The sequence below is a fragment of the Odontesthes bonariensis genome, chromosome 6, assembly GCF_027942865.1.
Source record: "Odontesthes bonariensis isolate fOdoBon6 chromosome 6, fOdoBon6.hap1, whole genome shotgun sequence".
Classification (NCBI taxonomy): domain Eukaryota; kingdom Metazoa; phylum Chordata; class Actinopteri; order Atheriniformes; family Atherinopsidae; genus Odontesthes; species Odontesthes bonariensis.
Window position 1 is genome coordinate 991,446 of NC_134511.1, and position 20,265 is coordinate 1,011,710.

The window sequence follows — 20,265 nt, forward strand, 5'->3', positions numbered from 1 at the left end:
TGCTGCTCACAGGCTTTTATTTTGTAAAAGTCTGCTGCTCACAGGCTTTTATTCTGTAAAAGTCTGTCGCTCACAGGCTTTTATTTTGTAAAAGTCTGCTGCTGTCTGCTGTGGAACAGGAAAAGAAAGTAATCGGCGGATCCACCAAACATGGAGAAGGGTACGGAACTTTTACTCGGCCATTTTCCTTTTAAAGTTCTTCCAGACGGCGGAGTCGACAGAACCAAAGTCATCTGTAAACACTGCCAAGTTGAATTGTCTTCTCAGCGTAGTAGTTCCAGTCTAAAATATCACTTAAAGGCAAAACACACAACTGATAGCAGCAAGTCATTCAAGGAAACAGACAGTGGAGCGAGGCTTCTACATAAAAACTACAGAAAGATGCTGATGTTTACATTACATGTCTCCCCTCTACCAGAACCAGGGTTTGCATCCCATTCCTACTGTGACATGTTGGTCAGCACTGCTCACTGATCTGTATTATAGGGAATTATTCACTGAGTCTGGTCCATTTTTGTCTTTAGCACAAGTTTCTTGTGTTTACCTTGAATCTGTGCGTCCATTCACAAAACATCTGGGTGGATGAAAGAGGAAACAGCTGCCTCTCTTATTCTGATTCCCCCGAAATCAGCGAGGAGGCCGACGGGGCGGCGCCTCTGAGGAGCTGCCGCTGGCCGGTAGAAACAGCCCAACAGTGGATGGAAATATACATTTAACCCTTTAACATTGTGTTTACTCCCCTTTGCCCTACGGGTCAAAAATGGCCAAAATAAAGCAACTTAATTAAATTTTAAATCCAAAATCTATTTAGTATGATGAAACCAGCTGTTATTTATCTATTCAACTCAACTCAATACATTTTTTATCATGTATTTTTTGTTACACAATACAAAAAGACAATCACCAGCTTTCAGGATTACACTTTTTTTTTTTTTTACTGTCAGTGGGACCAACAGTTTTCTTGTTTTCTCAGTTTTCTTTTACATAATAAAGGTTTATTATTGCTATTATACAAATGTGAAGTAATTACTTCTGAATTAATTATACTGAAAGGGAAAAAACAGTGAACTTTTCTCTGTTTAAATGTTTTTATAATTCACGGGTCAGAAATGACCCATAAGACAATCTTTGTGCCCCAGTGGTGTGCAGCCCACATGGAAATCGGGGCTGCTTTCCACTTTTCATGTTTTTTCCTTCCACGTCTCATCAGAAAGCCTCTCAGAGCAGATCTCTGGCGGCGCCTGAGGCGGGCAGACGGTTTATGGCCCCCGTTGGTCCCCGAGCTTCAGGGAAAACGTTTGGACTCCATCCAGATCCCCATTACTTTAATGTTTAATCAGGTCCACGGTTCATCTGTACTTACCGAGCTCCTTCCTGTACTTTACGACCGCCAACACTCTGCCTCTGTGGGGACCCCCCGGGGGACGGTGCATCATCAGGACCACAGGCTGCCGACACGTCCGTTTCTCCAGAACAAATCTGTGTTTCCATCAACTTTCCAACTGCGTCCCCACTTTTAAACAAATATTTCCATTTCAACAAAACATCTTCTCCCCAAAAACATCGTCAGCTGACCAAAACGCATGGAAACATGTTCCTTCTTAGAAAATGGGTCTGTTGTTCTACCCTTATTTTCCACAAATTCAATGTTTCAAGGATGTTTCCATCATCAAAAGGACCAATAATGCCCTTTTTTCCCCAAAAGTTCCCACTTTCTCTAAAATCTCGTATGTAATAACATAATATAATATAATCTATAATATAATCTCATATGTAATAATATAATATAATCTCATATGTAATAATATAATATAATATAATATAATCTTATATGTAATAATATAATATAATATAATATAATCTCATATGTAATAACATAATATAATATAATCTATAATATAATCTCATAAGTAATAACATAATATAATATAATCTATAATATAATCTCATGTAATAATGTAATATAATATAATCTCATATGTAATAATATAATATAATATAATATAATCTTATATGTAATAATATAATATAATATAATCTATAATATAATCTCATGTAATAATGTAATATAATATGATCTATAATATAATCTCATATGTAATAATATAATATAATATGATCTATAATATAATCTCATATGTAATAATATAATATAATATGATCTATAATATAATCTCATATGTAATATAATATAATATAATCTATAATATTGTCTCATATGTAATAATATAATATAATATAATCTATAATATAATCTCATAAGTAATAATATATTGTAATATAATCTCATATATAATATGTCCTCAGTTTCCAAAAGGTCTAAATTTTCCAAAATGTCTAATCTCTAAACCCTAACCCTATTTTCAAGCTATTTTTGTCACCTTTTTAAAATAATTTTTATAAAGTCCTCACTTTGTACAAATAATTTCCAACCCAATTAATGACTCCAAAATGTCCCAAAAATTAAGTCTCTTTTTCTGAAGGTGTTTTCAAATTCTACAAAGTTTTCAGACTAATTTTCTCCCAATGTTCCCACTTTTCAAAGCAACGATCCAATTTGGTAAAATCCTCAATAAATGAATAAATGTCCTCCAGATACAAATATTTCCTTTAGGTTTGTTGGTGGCAGGATGAATAATGTACAAACAGGAAGTGTTTTTCTTTTTAAAGAGTCAGAAAAACAGTCGTCCCCTCTGAACCTGAAGAAGAATCCTTCGCCTCTCATTCATAACAAGGAAACCGACTCTTTCCACATTAAATTAGCAGCTCAAACTGAACCAAAACTACCAAACCGGCTCCTTTCTTTCTGTTTGGGAGACTTTCGAGCGTCGGGAGGCCTTAAAGTCGTCAGCGTTCGAGGCCCGATGGCCTTCATCGACCCCCCGAGGGCCGGGGAAGGGCTTGATTACAGTAGCGTCCTAATGACGGATGAGATCACCGTCCATCTGTCTGCGCCCTGGGAACATGAATAAATGATAAATCCCACTTTTCATGTCAGAACACGAGCTGCTGTGATGGCAGCTCAGAGCGCTGGCGATAGGCCCACACCTGGGCCAATCAGAGGCCCAGACCGGGCCAATCAGAGGCCCAGACCGGGCCAATCAGAGGCCCAGACCGGGCCAATCAGAGGCTCAGACCGGGCCAATCAGAGGCCCAGACCGGGCCAATCAGAGGCTCAGACCTGGGCCAATCAGAGGCTCAGACCTGGGCCAATCAGAGGCCCACACCTGGGCCAATCAGAGGCTCAGACCTGGGCCAATCAGAGGCTCAGACCTGGGCCAATCAGAGGCTTAGACCGGGCCAATCAGAGGCTCAGACCATCCCGCTTAGCGGAGGTGCTACTTTCAAATCTTGCTAGCCCTCTTGCTAGCTCTCCAGGATTACCAACCATGCCTTTAAACTAGGGATGCAGCGATAGCACTTTTTTTCAAACCGATACTTGGATCTGAGTACAGATGCTGATACTTCTACCACAAAAAAAATGCAATAAATTGGAAGACAGGTTTCAGTCTCACTAGCCTAACCGCACTGTTCCTGATTAGCTCATTAGAAAAATGACAAGCCACCCTCTGATCGCAGTCTTTATGCAATAAATTGGTATCGGTTAACTTTAACGAGTACATTAGAATACCAGTATCGGTATCTGTGCATCCCTACTTTAAATATATTGAACATTCTCCTACATCGTGTTGTTTGATATCTATGTTTCACGCCTGGGCCGAGTCCACACACGATAAAGACGTTTTTACAGCCAAACTATCCTAAATGCGTTGTGCTAAAAGTTAGCAAGCTAGAAAATAATGTCATCACATTACAGCCACCTAGCTGAGTAGCATCCTCCTCCCGGTCACGTTCTCCTCCAGCAGGGGCTGCTGAGGATGAGGATGCACCAGCAGGTGTCATTTTCTGACACTTTTACTGCCTTTTCTTTTCTCTCAATTTTTGCACTGCTGATTGATTGATGAATTGACAGATGAAGAGGAGGCGGGGCCTATACCCTGGGCCCTCCAATGTTGATGAGCCAGACACTAGAGGAACTGTTAACATTGGTTATCACATTAACGCCCAGCCCAACTACATTAAAACTCTATTTTTTATTTTTATTTTTACCGGGCCGCACCGGCCCACTGGGAAAGGTAACGGTACTCCCGATGGCCAGTCCGCCCTTGGACCTGGGCCAATCAGAAGCTCAACTTTTAAAGTTCGAAACACTTCTTAATCCCTAAAAATAGGAACACTCTGTGAATAATGAACAGGCTGGGGCGGTCGGTGGCGTAGTGGGCTGAGCAGGCGCCCCCTGTACAGAGGCTACAGTCCTCGCTGCAGCTGGCCCCGGTTCCAGTCCCACATCGGGCAGCCCTGTGCTGCGTGTTGTTCCCCCTCTCTCTGCTTCCTGTCTCTCTGCACTGTACTATCTAATAAAGGCATAAAAAGCCCCCCCCCCCCAAAAAAAACAATATTTGTTTATCCGACCTTTTGTCTTCTTGGTCTTTAGTGATTTCTTGGAAAACGTGTTGATGACTCATCCTGCACTCGGGGGCGTGAACTACTTTTTAATCCAATCAATGCTTCTGAATATCAAAAAAAAAGTGGGCGGAGCCTCTTGGGGCATTTGAACTGACCAATCCGAGCAGACTGGGCTTTTTTTTTTAAAAAAAAAAGGTTAAACTGTTTGTGGTAGTTTCCGCTGTTCAGTTATATCCTTTCAGCTCAAACTAATGAGCATTGGATCAGTTCACTTTTACACCTTAGAAAACAGTTTGTTTTGTAAATGTTGTCCATTTAAATACCGTCCAAACTGACAATATTTTACCCTCCACAGACAAGAAGTTGGACCTTAAATTCGTCCATCTGCAAGAATCCAAGTTCAGGTCCGTGTTCTGCATCACAGTTAAATCTCTTAAAGGACAAGACCGTTTTTTTGACATTGGGCCCTTGATTTCACATTATAACATGATGTTCTACTCACCCCTGCTTGTTGTTGAACATTTGGAGCTGTTCCGAAGATATTCGCGAGGCGTCTGGCTGCTCTCTTGAGATATTCGGCCATGAAACGGTTTCCTATGGGCAAGCTCATACAGGCACAAACTACGCTGTTTATAATTTATTAATTACTGTACACTAGCACTGATAACGTGGAGGTGCGTCGCTTACTTAAAAAAATCCGGGTTACTGTAATTTTGATTTTTTTGTCGTAAAGTGGGTGTTACTGACGTCCTCGTCGTGCTACTGCCACAGACAGCCCACAGACCTGCTGCCTATTTATTCATTCGGCTAAAATTCAAAATTACAGTAACCCGGATTTTTTTTAAGTAAGCTCCACGTTATCAGTGCTAGTGTAGAGTAATTAATCAATTATAAACAGCGTAGTTTGTGCCTGTATAAACTTGCCCATAGGAAACCGTTTCATGGCCGAATATCTCAAGAGAGCAGCCAGACGCCTCTCGAATATCTTCGGAACAGCTCCAAATGACCAACAACAAGCAGGGGTGAGTAGAACATCATGTTATAATGTGAAATCAAGGGCCCGATGTCAAAAAACCGGTCTTGTCCTTTAAATGATCAACTAAAACTGGCTAACAACCTGCCCAAAACACTTTCTATGCTTAATGTCCCCTCTGTCTGCTTTAATTGTATGGCTAGGATTGAATAAAGAATCAGCATTAGCTGAATTTTTGTTAGCTTAGAAAACATTAGCTCAACCGTATCTATCTCAGAGTGGTGCTAAATGTTCGTTAGCTTAGTTAGCTGGCTTTTGTGTGTATGTTGTGAGTATATTTGGGCTGGACTGTGCTTGTCAACATGCGGTTGTTGTTGTGTTGCTGTTGTATACTTGCACAAATTTAGGTGTATGTTTCTTTTTCTTTTCCAAATCCAGCAGCAGAACTTTGGATCTACTGATTAACTTGTTTAACGCACATTTGTTCAAATTCGAGGACTTTTTTTTTTTGTAAGATTTGTGAGTCCTAGTTATCAATAACATCCTTTTTTTTAAAATTCACACCTTATTTGTATCTTTGTACAAGTATGATTCCACCTCTTTTTCGTTGTTAGCGTAAAGTGTTACCGGCGTGTTAGCCAAATGTTGTGTCCGTTAGCCGTGCGTTGTGTTGTCTGCTGAGGCCAGATTATGCTAGCTTGCTGAGATTTGATAGATTTATTAGTATTCGTGTGAATTAAAGATTTTACCAAAAGAGGAAAAAACAAGTCAGAAAGAATGAGCCTGTTTATTAGCCCTCATATTAATCATCATCATCATCATCTTCCTCGGCCACCGACAGTCTTGTGGCTTGGGTTCATACACAACTCTGTCAATAGAATCTAATAGAAAAATCTGCAGGTTACAGTTAGGACGTCTGTCCATTAGAAAAATAACAGAAACCATGAAACCATGAAACCAAAAGCCCCCCGTCGCCCACCTTTAGGACAGGAAGTCGGGACGAGGAGGCTCCGCGCGGGAGTGGACCGGCGTGGTGGCGTCCGGCTCTGGGGCGGTCGAGAGGTTTGGCATGGCCCTGCTGGTACAAGCAGTCCACCGTGGACCAGAACCAGAACCGGACGCCAGGCCGGGTCCACTCCGGCCATTCTAATAATTCGTGGGGGGGGATTGGGTGGGTGGGGGGGTTAGCCCCTTCACTAGAGCTCTCCTCGCCTTGGAGCCGCCACGCCAACCAGGACCAGGACCAGGACCCCAACACACCCGTGACCACAGCGCTTAGCTCGTCACGTTTTCTGGTCCAATCAAAGATGTGTTTGAAAAGCGACCAATCCCGTCGACCTTGGAGCGCGGCGGCGTCCCAGAGAGGCGAGGAGAAGAAACAGAGAAAGTTAGCCTAGCAGTCTTGAGAATAATAACACACAGCTTTGTTGTTTTTTTTTGCAAATTGGTTAGACACAACATGTAAATTAAACAATATCATTTTTAACAGGACAAAAAAAGTACATTTTTTTTTTTTAACTGAAGAGCACCCGCCAGAGTGGAAATTTACACAAACCATAGTATCTCATCGACAAACTCGAATATTCATAAGATTTAAATAGACCCCTGAACAGAGGAACTCATTATTATCGTCGTCATTTTTAAGCATTATCACACGTACAGTAAGCAGAACCACTAATTCAATATTCAGCTCAGCAACAGCCAGATCTCCCGATAGAAGACAAACCTCTCTGTGGTCCGACACGCACAACGTTCAGCTGGCACGCCGAAGTTCAGAAAACCCACAGATAACACGCTAATGCAAACGAACACATCACACCGCTCAGGCTGGAATTACACCCCTTCAAAAGTTACACAAATGTCCATTTTAATTCACACAAATACTAATAAATCTATCAAATCTCAGCAAGCTAGCATAATCTGGCCTCAGCAGACACACAACGCACGGCTAACGGACACAACATTTGGCTAACACGCCGGTAACACTTTACGCTAACAACGAAAAAGAGGTGGAATCATACTTGTACAAAGATACAAATAAGGTGTGAATTTAAAAAAAGGATGTTATTGATAACTAGGACTCAGAAATCTTACAAAAAAAACAAAAAAAACAAACAAAAAAAAAAAGTCCTTGAATTTGAACAAATGTGCGTTAAACAAGTTAATCAGTAGATCCAAAGTTCTGCTGCTGGATTTGGAAAAGAAAAAGAAACGTACACCTAAATTTGTGCAAGTATACAACAGCAACACAACAACAACCGCATGTTGACAAGCACAGTCCAGCCCAAATATACTCACAACATACAGCTTGCACACAGAAGCCAGCTAACTAAGCTAACGAACATTTAGCACCACTCTGAGATAGATACGGTTGAGCTAATGTTTTCTAAGCTAACAAAAATTCAGCTAATGCTGATTCTTTATTCAATCCTAGCCATACGATTAAAGCAGACAGAGGGGACATTAAGCATAGAAAGTGTTTTTTGGGCAGGTTGTTAGCCAGTTTTAGTTGATCATTTAAGAGATTTAACTGTGATGGTGATCAGATTTAAATGTTAACACCAGCACAGCTTCTTTGGAGCCATTTTGTTTGTATTTTTTTTCACAGTCCTGCTACTTTCTTCTTTTCTAACAAAATGTCAGCTATATTTGTAATACCAAATTTACAACAATGAAATCCTGGAAGGCTAACAATTGTTTTTCTTATGCGTACAGAATAATGCAATGATAAGCCGACGAAAAATTTGCTAATGCTGTATGCTATGCTAGCAACGTAGATGAAGCAGAGTACAGTTAAGATTAAAACGGGCAGATTTTGGCAGTTTGTAAGCAAGTCCAAACAGAATATTAGTAAATTTAATTGGTATAGCACGTCCTATGGGACCATTTTGCTAACGCTGACTAATCTTTTGATGCTAGCGCGGTGGTTAACGCAGAAAAGAAAACCGCTAAGCCTAAAAAGTGCAGTTTTCGATAGTTTGTTAGCAAATCAAAACAGAATAATAGATTTATTTATGAGTATACTGGTGAATGATATATTTGCAAATACTGGATCTCTTGGTATTACGAAATTAAAACTATTTCCATGCTGGAATCTTAACCGATCACGCTAACAAGAAGGTTTCAAACCTTCCACTGCACGTGACGCGTCATGAGTGCGGCATAATGAAAACTTATGCCAGCACACATGTTTAGCTAATAACTACACATCGCTTTATTTTCGAACACTCATTCACAAATAAATCTGTAACACAAAAAAAAAAAGATACCAAAAAAAGAAGCCAATGTAATGTTCAGACAGCACAGATTCTCCATTAACGTGTACATTCAGCTAACAAACACCAACATTCATCTGGCTAACACACGGCTGAGGTAAAACAAACCTGTTCGCTTTTGTGCTTGTTCGGCTAATAAATCGCAAATGGAGTCAATTACTTCATCATTCAGCTCTGAATATTTTTGCCGAAAAGAACTCAGCAAAAGTAGAAATGCAGAACTAACAACAACAATTAAGTTTTACGCTGTAAGAAAGTAGTAAATCCCCCCCTTTTTGTAATAAAAGTGGAGGTGGGGGAAAACGTGGTGTCTGCTTGAGGTTAAATTCTTTGAAGACACAAAGTGTTTGACCACAGAGAGGTCTGGCTTTAGACAACGCAATATAAATCGTCATTTATTCATCATTACATCATAAAACCTAAAGAGATCACTATAGAGATACAGGAATAAAAACTATCATCATCAAACCAAAAAGAAAACAATAAACGCATCATTGCACCTCCAAGATGGCGACTAAACAGGTAAAATTAGATTGAGAACAGACCCAGCGAGCACGGATTTAGTACAAAATACAGTTTTGTCTCCAACGGTAAAACATCACATTTCCATCCAATGCTATTAAAATATTTCTATGCCGAAATAAAAAAAAAAATAACTGAGAGTCAACACACAACGTGACGCATGCTTTAAAACATTATCATGAACAAAATAATAATAATAATAATATCTGATTTTCTTACTCAAGACTGCTAAGCCTTATACCGTTTTCTTATTGGAAAATAAAACTAGACAAAATATAGATTATACTGGATTTGTTTTTGTTCAAAGCCACACGGATACATCTTTAAGTTCAAGTTTGATAAAAAAAAAACAAAAACAAAAGAAAAACCAGGTCTACACTGTGGAGAGAGACCAGAGGCTAGTCCAAAAAAATCTGCCCGACAAAATGTCAACTTTGTAAGGTTAAAAAACAGAAAGAAAAGAGTTCGTGATTTTTCAGTTAATCCTTAGTTTTCTCTACAAAAAGGAAGGAGGAAGCGGCAGAGCGATGCTTGGAAACCCCGATTCGGTTGCTGTAGACGACCGTCTGAGGCCATGAGCCGGCGAGGGGAGGAGCCTCTAGTGATCCTGAAGAAACAGGAAATGACATCACTGTTAAACGTGTCCGAGCCACCAGCGAAACGAAGCGCCAACGAAGCGCCAGCAAACCGGTTCCACGGTTCAGTTTGGATTCACACGGTCGGATGTTTGAATGCAGAACAGTTCATCGATAAATCTTAGGCTGTGTTCGAAACCGCCTACTACTCCCACTACTCCTACTAACTTTAACTTTTTTTAAGTTCCCGGATGCATACTAGATTCTCCTAAATGTTGGGTATGCATCATGAGGTTACTACTCATACTCAAACTACCCAAGATGCAACGTAACGTGACGTCGCCGATCGTCATTTTCTGTCAAAAACGGCAGCTTCAAGTTAGCTACAACGAGGGTAGGTTCACTTCCTGTTTTCAAAACAAAAGCACCAATTGTATGGTAATGGCTTTCCCTATGATAAAAGGCAACGGGTATTTTATTTTGTGAAAATAACAGGAAATGCGTTAGCTCGCTGCGGCTAGCTTTAGTAGCGCCGAATTCGTGGGAACAAAACTGTAAACAGCCGGTATTTTGTCAGGTTTTCAACACGTTGGGGATCTAAACGACTACTTTCTCACCTGAAAATGTTTCAAATGTTGCTAAAGTTTACAGAGTTTAGAGCTTAAGGGAAATCAGCTTCAGGCCGGCTGATTTCAGCTCGGGCAGGAGCCAAATGCATTGTGGGTAAATGCTCTGCATACTGTCTGATTGATGAGTATGCAGTATGCGGTTTGGAACACAGCCTTTCACTTTGTAAGAAAAGTGTTGGGCTGTGTTCGAAACCGCATACTGCATACTTCCATACTGCATACTCATCAATCAGACAGTATGCAGAACGTTTACCCACAATGCATTTTGCTCCTGCCCGAGCCGAAATCAGCCGGCCTGAAGCTGATTTCTCTTAAGCTCTAAACTCTGTAAACTTTAGCAACATTTGAAACAATTTCAGGAGAGAAAGTAGTCGTTTAGATCCCCAACGTGTTGAAAACCTGACAAAATACCGGCTGTTCCCACGAATTCGGCGCTACTAAAGCTAGCCGCAGTGAGCAACACACTTCCGGTTATTTTCACAAAATAAAATACCCGTTGCCTTTTATCATAGGGAAAGCCATTACCATACAATTGGTGCTTTTGTTTTGTAAACAGGAAGTGAACCTACCCTCGTTGTAGCTAGCTTGAAACTGCCGTTTTGACAGGAAATGACGATCGGCGACGTCACGTTACGTTGCATCTTGGGTAGTTTGAGTATGAGTAGTAACCTCATGATGCATACCCAACATTTAGGAGAATCTGGTACGCATCCGGGAACTTCTCGCTTACTCAAACTCACATACTAACTCAGAAAGTTAGTAAGAGAAGTATGAGAAGTATGCGGTTTGGAACACAGCCTTGGTGTGATTGAAAGAAGCTAACCGAGGGGCCCGCAGCAGGCTAACGGTCTCAGGTGCGTTACCTGTATCTGGGCGGGGTTCCACAGGAAGGGCTGCTGTCTGTAGTATTCTGCTAACGCTGCAGTGTAGTCTGGCACCGAACTCTGCTGAGATGACTGACCTGCGATGCACAAAACGCATCAAACATTTCATCAGAAGGGATCCAATTAATGCACAAATAGTATTAATCACACATATTCATGCTGTGAACGATTTTAATGTGTAAGAAACCATTAAAAACTGAGTTATGACTCAAGCTTTTACCGCCTGGATCTGTTTTTTTTAAATATCTTTTAAGTTTTTAATTAGTGATGAGTTTTATAATATATCTAATATTCAGAAACTTTTCATTTGGAACTGCTTTATTGAAATAAAACAAAATGTCTGCATCTCGGTCTTCTTCCACTTGACGAGTCTCATTACGAGTGTCTCCTATTGGCCAGGATTGGAGGAAACCCGCCCAGGTCGGGCTGTTTGTGTCCGATTCTTTAAAAGCAGCATTCGGACATGAATTATCTTTAAATGATTATATAGTAACCGCGCCTTCCTTCCTGTATCCTGACTATGTTAAGACTAAACCTGGTGATGAGACATAATGACCTGATCAGCCTCATTTCTGTAACCTTTAAAGTGTCCTGATCAGCAGTTCTCCAGCTTCCTGAAGCTCTTTCAGAGTTATGTTTAGGCATTGAAACTACTTGGTTATGTTTAAGCATTGAAACTACTTGGTTATGTTTAAGCATTGAAACTACTTGGTTATGTTTAAGCATTGAAACTACTTGGTTATGTTTAAGCATTGAAACTACTTGGTTATGTTTAGGCATTGAAACTACTTGGTTATGTTTAAGCATTGAAACTACTTGGTTATGTTTAAGCATTGAAACTACTTGGTTATGTTTAGGCATTGAAACTACTTGGTTATGTTTAATCATTGAAACTACTTGGTTATGTTTAAGCATTGAAACTACTTGGTTATGTTTAGGCATTAAAACTACTTGGTTATGTTTAAGCATTGAAACTACTTGGTTATGTTTAAGCATTGAAACTACTTGGTTATGTTTAGGCATTGAAACTACTTGGTTATGTTTAGGCATTGAAACTACTAGGTTATGTTTAGGCATTAAAACTACTTGGTTATGTTTAAGCATTAAAACTACTTGGTTATGTTTAGGCATTAAAACTACTTGGTTATGTTTAAGCATTAAAACTACTTGGTTATGTTTAAGCATTGAAACTACTTGGTTATGTTTAAGCATTAAAACTACTTGGTTATGTTTAAGCATTGAAACTACTTGGTTATGTTTAAGCATTGAAACTACTTGGTTATGTTTAAGCATTGAAACTACTTGGTTATGTTTAGGCATTGAAACTACTTGGTTATGTTTAGGCATTGAAACTACTTGGTTATGTTTAAGCATTGAAACTACTTGGTTATGTTTAAGCATTGAAACTACTTGGTTATGTTTAGGCATTGAAACTACTTGGTTATGTTTAATCATTGAAACTACTTGGTTATGTTTAAGCATTGAAACTACTTGGTTATGTTTAAGCATTGAAACTACTTGGTTATGTTTAGGCATTGAAACTACTTGGTTATGTTTAAGCATTGAAACTACTTGGTTATGTTTAAGCATTGAAACTACTTGGTTATGTTTAAGCATTAAAACTACTTGGTTATGTTTAAGCATTGAAACTACTTGGTTATGTTTAAGCATTAAAACTACTTGGTTATGTTTAAGCATTGAAACTACTTGGTTATGTTTAAGCATTGAAACTACTTGGTTATGTTTAGGCATTGAAACTACTTGGTTATGTTTAAGTATTGAAACTACTTGGTTATGTTTAAGCATTAAAACTACTTGGTTATGTTTAAGCATTGAAACTACTTGGTTATGTTTAAGCATTGAAACTACTTGGTTATGTTTAGGCATTGAAACTACTTGGTTATGTTTAAGCATTGAAACTACTTGGTTATGTTTAAGCATTAAAACTACTTGGTTATGTTTAAGCATTGAAACTACTTGGTTATGTTTAAGCATTGAAACTACTTGGTTATGTTTAGGCATTGAAACTACTTGGTTATGTTTAAGTATTGAAACTACTTGGTTATGTTTAGGCATTGAAACTACTTGGTTATGTTTAAGTATTGAAACTACTTGGTTATGTTTAAGTATTGAAACTACTTGGTTATGTTTAAGCATTGAAACTACTTGGTTATGTTTAGGCATTGAAACTACTTGGTTATGTTTAAGCATTGAAACTACTTGGTTATGTTTAGGCATTGAAACTACTTGGTTATGTTTAAGCATTGAAACTACTTGGTTATGTTTAAGCATTGAAACTACTTGGTTATGTTTAAGCATTGAAACTACTTGGTTATGTTTAGGGGGAAAAAAAGACATGGTTCTCGCTGGATGTTACTTTTCATGTTTTCCTGGGTTATCGGTCCGGTCTCGTCTAAAAGCTGCGCATTCACTCCTCTGAAATGCTTTAAAAGTCAGGCTGGCTTTTTATAAAAATCTGATGGACTTCCTCCCGAACAACAGGAGAGCAGCCATTTTAACTTTCTAATCATTTAGCGTTTTATAGCTGCTCCAATGGTTGAACTTTGCTACCGTCGGATGACGACATGGAACATCACGGAGAACAACCGCGGCTGTAATAAAGCGTCTACACTGCTTTACAAGCGACTGTTGGAGAGACGCATCATCCGAGAATCCCTGTGTAGATTCATGTGAATGTAACCTTAAACTGAGTGACTTTATGAAGCACCAGAAGCCTGAAGTTTTACAGCACAGATCTGGTTTTATGCTAGTCTTTAGCTTTGTTTCCTCTGCCGAGCGTCGGCCTCCACAGGTGAACATGTTCTGGGCCGTAGGGCGACAGCCTCCATGTTAGGAAACACATTCGGCTGCCGTACTCTGTTTCTTGTAGTAGTCTTCCCAGGCCTTGCTGTAGTCCGTCATCAAGCTCTGAGGCTGGTTCTGCTGACCTGCCAACACACAAACACACGCCTGTTTAACTGTTGCTTCCCAAAAAGCCCATTCTGAACACCGCAAACACAACCTGAAGTTTCTGGTGCGGTTGGAAGGCACACTTCCTGTCCGTCACAGAGGGGTTTGTGGTTAGGTTTAGGGTTCGGGAACCCGGCCGAGAGCAGCTGATAATGTGAGTGTGGTGTGTCGACTTGCCTAGCTTCTTATAGTACTGCTCCCATGCTTTGGAGTAGTCCATCTGTCCTGTCTGAGCCATACTGTGACCTGCACACACAAACACAGAGAGTTTTAACTGTCTGTTTACATGTCTGTGTGTGCACCTACTGTGGTCACCTAAAGGTTTGTTTTCTACGGTAAAGAACAAACCTGGAGAAGCACAGCTCTGAGAGTCTTTTCCTTCTTCCTACATCCCTGAGCATCTGCCAACAGCTGAGAATGTACCTGCTTTTTAACCTCCTGCTTGTGTTGACAACTGGTTCCATTGGCGGTTTAACTGTACAGATACTCATCTGTGAACTATGGCTGTTATCGGTAGCTTCCACTATTGGGTGCAGGAGTGAACTCGGACCGTACCAAACCTCTACTTTCATCCGGCACTACAGCCACTCTCAGGATATTCTGCTTCTATGATGCAGGGCAGTTACCCCAGAGGGAGGTAACTAGGAGGCAACCAGGAGGCATCCTAACCAGAGGAACCACCTCAACTAACTCCTTTCTATGTGGAGGAGGAGCGGCTCTACTCCCAGCTCCCTCCGGATGGTGTAGCTCCTCCCTACGAATGGTGGAGCTCCTCCCCCCAGATGATGTAGCTCCTCCCTACAAATGGTGGAGCTCCTCCCTCCGGATAGTGGAGCTCCTCCCCCGGATGGTGGAGCTCCTCCCTACAGATGGTGGAGCTCCTCCCTACAGATGGTGGAGCTCCTCCCTACAGATGGTGGAGCTCCTCCCTACGGGAGCTCCTCCCTACAGATGGTGGAGCTCCTCCCTACAGATGGTGGAGCTCCTCCCCCGGATGGTGGAGCTCCTCCCTACAGATAGTGGAGCTCCTCCCTACAGATGGTGGAGCTCCTCCCCCCGGATGGTGGAGCTCCTCCCTACAGATGGTGGAGCTCCTCCCTACAGATGGTGGAGCTCCTCCCCCGGATGGTGGAGCTCCTCCCTACAGATGGTGGAGCTCCTCCCTACAGATGGTGGAGCTCCTCCCTACAGATGGTGGAGCTCCTCCCTACAGATGGTGGAGCTCCTCCCCCGGATGGTGGAGCTCCTCCCTACAGATAGTGGAGCTCCTCCCTACAGATGGTGGAGCTCCTCCCCCGGATGGTGGAGCTCCTCCCTACAGATGGTGGAGCTCCTCCCCCGGATGGTGGAGCTCCTCCCTACAGATAGTGGAGCTCCTCCCTACAGATGGTGGAGCTCCTCCCCCCGGATGGTGGGGCTCCTCCCCCCGGATGGTGGAGCCCCTCCCTAATATATAAGCCCCGCCCCCTCTGAAGGAAACTAATATCAGCCGCTCGTATCCACGACTTCCTTCTTTGGGTCTCTACCCAGATCTGTGCCCACAGCTGAGGGTTGGAGCAAAGATGGAGCAGCAACCTGAAAGCCCCTCCCCCCGGTTGTTGGAGCTCCTCCACCTATCTCTAAGGCTGAGCTCCGCCCCCCTCTGAAGGAAACTTATTGGAGCAAAGATGGAGCAGCAACCTGAAAGCTTCTCCTTCCGGCTCAGCTCCCTCTTCACCACATGAGGGTAAAGATCTGGTTTCTGTTCCTCCTGAATCTGAGGTCGGAGCCTCCTCTTTGGGGGAAACTTTCCTGGGGAGGCTGAGCAGTGTGATCCCCCCCCCTTAGTTGGAACACACTCTGGTCCCCTTTGTTAAGAATGGGAACCACCATCCCGGTCTGCAACAGGTCACAGGTGTTCACCCAGACCTCCATGTGACACTGAAGAGGCGGGTCACCACGTTCAGATCCTTCAGCTTCTCAGAGGGAACCTCCTTCACCTCAGTAACCTCTGCCAGGTCCTCAGACTCTGCCTCCCTCCTCTGTGGAGGACATGCTGGCTAACTGAGGAGATCCTTAAAGAGCCCGACGGTATCCTCAGTTCAGGTCCGCGCTTCTCCACCCCGGCCGAGTACAACCTGGGATGGACCTGCTTTCCCTTTCCGGGTGAAACGGTTTGCCGGAACATCTCTGAAGCCAACTGAAAGTCCTTCTCCAGGGCCTCCCTGAAGCCCTCCCACACCTGAGGTGTCTCCCCCTGGGAAACTCCAGAGTATGAGAGAGTCCAGCTCCTCTCCAGGAGTTCGGCTTCAGAGCCCAGCCCATGTGTGGAGGTGAGCCTTTCATCGTCAGAGAGGTGACGTTCCACGTCCTGAGAGGCCCGAGGCTCAACTCAAAAAGCCCTCCACCTTGGATTTGCTCCCTGTGAGTGGCGGGCCCACATGAGGGGGGGGGATCAGCTCCAAATTAATAAAACACAGCAGGATGATATCATGGAATTAACACAATTAACACAAGCTTTTTACTGACAGTCCAGATGAAAAGTTGTCATTTCTGCCTAAAACCTGTCTCCAGTAAACAAAAAGAACATCAATATTTACTCTAATTTTGGTTCTTCTTCTGTCACTTTGCGTTTGCTGCTAAATCTCTGTGGGTGGTGTCTATGGGTCGGGATGGTGTCTATGGGTCTGTGGGTTGGGGTGGTGTCTATGGGTCTGTGGGTTGGGGTGGTGTCTATGGGTCTGTGGGTTGGGATGGTGTCTATGGGTCTGTGGGTCGGGGTGGTGTCTATGGGTCTGGATGGTGTCTATGGGTCTGTGGGTTGGGGTGGTGTCTATGGGTCTGTGGGTCGGGATGGTGTCTATGGGTCTGTGGGTTGGGGTGGTGTCTATGGGTCGGGATGGTGTCTGTGGGTTGGGTGGTGTCTATGGGCCTGTGGGTTGGGGTGGTGTCTATGGGCCTGTGGGTCGGGGTGGTGTCTATGGGTCTGTGGGTCGGGGTGGTGTCTATGGGTCTGTGGGTCGGGATGGTGTCTATGGGTCTGTGGGTTGGGATGGTGTCTGTGGGTCGGGATGGTGTCTATGGGTCTGTGGGTTGGGATGGTGTCTATGGGTCTGTGGGTTGGGGTGGTGTCTATGGGTCTGTGGGTTGGGGTGGTGTCTATGGGTCTGTGGGTTGGGGTGGTGTCTATGGGTCTGTGGGTTGGGATGGTGTCTATGGGTCTGTGGGTTGGGGTGGTGTCTATGGGTCTGTGGGTTGGGATGGTGTCTATGGGTCTGTGGGTTGGGATGGTGTCTATGGGTCTGTGGGTTGGGGTGGTGTCTATGGGTCTGTGGGTTGGGATGGTGTCTATGGGTCTGTGGGTTGGGTTGGGATGGTGTCTATGGATCTGTGGGTTGGGATGGTGTCTATGGGTCTGTGGGTTGGGTTGGGATGGTGTCTATGGGTCTGTGGGTTGGGGTGGTGTCTATGGGTCTGTGGGTTGGGATGGTGTCTATGGGTCTGTGGGTTGGGATGGTGTCTATGGGTCTGTGGGTTGGGGTGGTGTCTATGGGTCTGTGGGTTGGGGTGGTGTCTATGGGTCTGTGGGTTGGGATGGTGTCTATGGGTCTGTGGGTTGGGGTGGTGTCTATGGGTCTGTGGGTTGGGATGGTGTCTATGGGTCTGTGGGTTGGGTTGGGATGGTGTCTATGGATCTGTGGGTTGGGATGGTGTCTATGGGTCTGTGGGTTGGGTTGGGATGGTGTCTATGGGTCTGTGGGTTGGGATGGTGTCTATGGGTCGGGGTGGTGTCTATGGGTCTGTGGGTCGGGGTGGTGTCTATGGGTCTGTGGGTTGGGGTGGTGTCTATGGGTCTGTGGGTTGGGATGGTGTCTATGGGTCTGTGGGTCGGGGTGGTGTCTATGGGTCTGGATGGTGTCTATGGGTCTGTGGGTTGGGGTGGTGTCTATGGGTCTGTGGGTTGGGGTGGTGTCTATGGGTCTGTGGGTTGGGATGGTGTCTATGGGTCTGTGGGTCGGGGTGGTGTCTATGGGTCTGGATGGTGTCTATGGGTCTGTGGGTTGGGGTGGTGTCTATGGGTCTGTGGGTCGGGATGGTGTCTATGGGTCTGTGGGTTGGGGTGGTGTCTATGGGTCGGGATGGTGTCTGTGGGTTGGGTGGTGTCTATGGGCCTGTGGGTCGGGGTGGTGTCTATGGGTCTGTGGGTCGGGGTGGTGTCTATGGGTCTGTGGGTCGGGATGGTGTCTATGGGTCTGTGGGTCGGGGTGGTGTCTATGGGTCTGTGGGTCGGGATGGTGTCTATGGGTCTGTGGGTTGGGATGGTGTCTATGGGTCTGTGGGTTGGGGTGGTGTCTATGGGTCTGTGGGTTGGGGTGGTGTCTATGGGTCTGTGGGTTGGGGTGGTGTCTATGGGTCTGTGGGTTGGGGTGGTGTCTATGGGTCTGTGGGTTGGGGTGGTGTCTATGGGTCTGTGGGTTGGGATGGTGTCTATGGGTCTGTGGGTCGGGGTGGTGTCTATGGGTCTGGATGGTGTCTATGGGTCTGTGGGTTGGGGTGGTGTCTATGGGTCTGGGTGGTGTCTATGGGTCTGTGGGTCGGGGTGGTGTCTATGGGTCTGTGGGTTGGGGTGGTGTCTATGGGTCTGTGGGTTGGGATGGTGTCTATGGGTCTGTGGGTCGGGGTGGTGTCTATGGGTCTGGATGGTGTCTATGGGTCTGTGGGTTGGGGTGGTGTCTATGGGTCTGTGGGTTGGGGTGGTGTCTATGGGTCTGTGGGTTGGGATGGTGTCTATGGGTCTGTGGGTCGGGGTGGTGTCTATGGGTCTGGATGGTGTCTATGGGTCTGTGGGTTGGGGTGGTGTCTATGGGTCTGTGGGTCGGGATGGTGTCTATGGGTCTGTGGGTTGGGGTGGTGTCTATGGGTCGGGATGGTGTCTGTGGGTTGGGTGGTGTCTATGGGCCTGTGGGTCGGGGTGGTGTCTATGGGTCTGTGGGTCGGGGTGGTGTCTATGGGTCTGTGGGTCGGGATGGTGTCTATGGGTCTGTGGGTTGGGATGGTGTCTGTGGGTCGGGATGGTGTCTATGGGTCTGTGGGTTGGGATGGTGTCTATGGGTCTGTGGGTTGGGATGGTGTCTATGGGTCTGTGGGTTGGGGTGGTGTCTATGGGTCTGTGGGTTGGGATGGTGTCTATGGGTCTGTGGGTTGGGGTGGTGTCTATGGGTCTGTGGGTTGGGATGGTGTCTATGGGTCTGTGGGTCGGGATGGTGTCTATGGGTCTGTGGGTTGGGGTGGTGTCTATGGGTCGGGATGGTGTCTGTGGGTTGGGTGGTGTCTATGGGCCTGTGGGTCGGGGTGGTGTCTATGGGTCTGTGGGTCGGGGTGGTGTCTATGGGTCTGTGGGTCGGGATGGTGTCTGTGGGTCGGGATGGTGTCTATGGGTCTGTGGGTTGGGATGGTGTCTATGGGTCTGTGGGTCGGGATGGTGTCTATGGGTCTGTGGGTTGGGGTGGTGTCTATGGGTCGGGATGGTGTCTGTGGGTTGGGTGGTGTCTATGGGCCTGTGGGTCGGGGTGGTGTCTATGGGTCTGTGGGTTGGGATGGTGTCTGTGGGTCGGGATGGTGTCTATGGGTCTGTGGGTTGGGATGGTGTCTATGGGTCTGTGGGTTGGGGTGGTGTCTATGGGTCTGTGGGTTGGGGTGGTGTCTATGGGTCTGTGGGTTGGGGTGGTGTCTATGGGTCTGTGGGTTGGGGTGGTGTCTATGGGTCTGTGGGTTGGGGTGGTGTCTATGGGTCTGTGGGTTGGGGTGGTGTCTATGGGTCTGTGGGTTGGGGTGGTGTCTATGGGTCTGTGGGTTGGGATGGTGTCTATGGGTCTGTGGGTTGGGGTGGTGTCTATGGGTCTGTGGGTTGGGATGGTGTCTATGGGTCTGTGGGTTGGGTTGGGATGGTGTCTATGGATCTGTGGGTTGGGATGGTGTCTATGGGTCTGT

General features: G+C 44.6%; 1 protein-coding gene across 2 annotated transcripts in view; it reads right to left on the reverse strand.

Annotated features, from left to right (window-relative positions):
• Positions 1-6,208: 6,208 nt before the first annotated feature.
• Positions 6,209-20,265, reverse strand: part of LOC142381777 (far upstream element-binding protein 3-like) — a 50,640-nt gene continuing 36,583 nt past the window's right edge. The window contains exons 16-19 of one of the 2 annotated variants that reach the window (XM_075466983.1): positions 14,473-14,541; positions 14,202-14,273; positions 11,305-11,402; positions 6,209-9,844 (exon numbers count right to left, since the gene is read on the reverse strand). In XM_075466983.1, coding sequence (XP_075323098.1) covers positions 9,836-9,844; positions 11,305-11,402; positions 14,202-14,273; positions 14,473-14,541 — 248 coding nt within the window. In that variant the 3' untranslated portion in view covers positions 6,209-9,835. The remainder of the gene's footprint in view (positions 9,845-11,304; positions 11,403-14,201; positions 14,274-14,472; positions 14,542-20,265) is intronic. The other variant, XM_075466984.1, reaches the window with a different exon arrangement.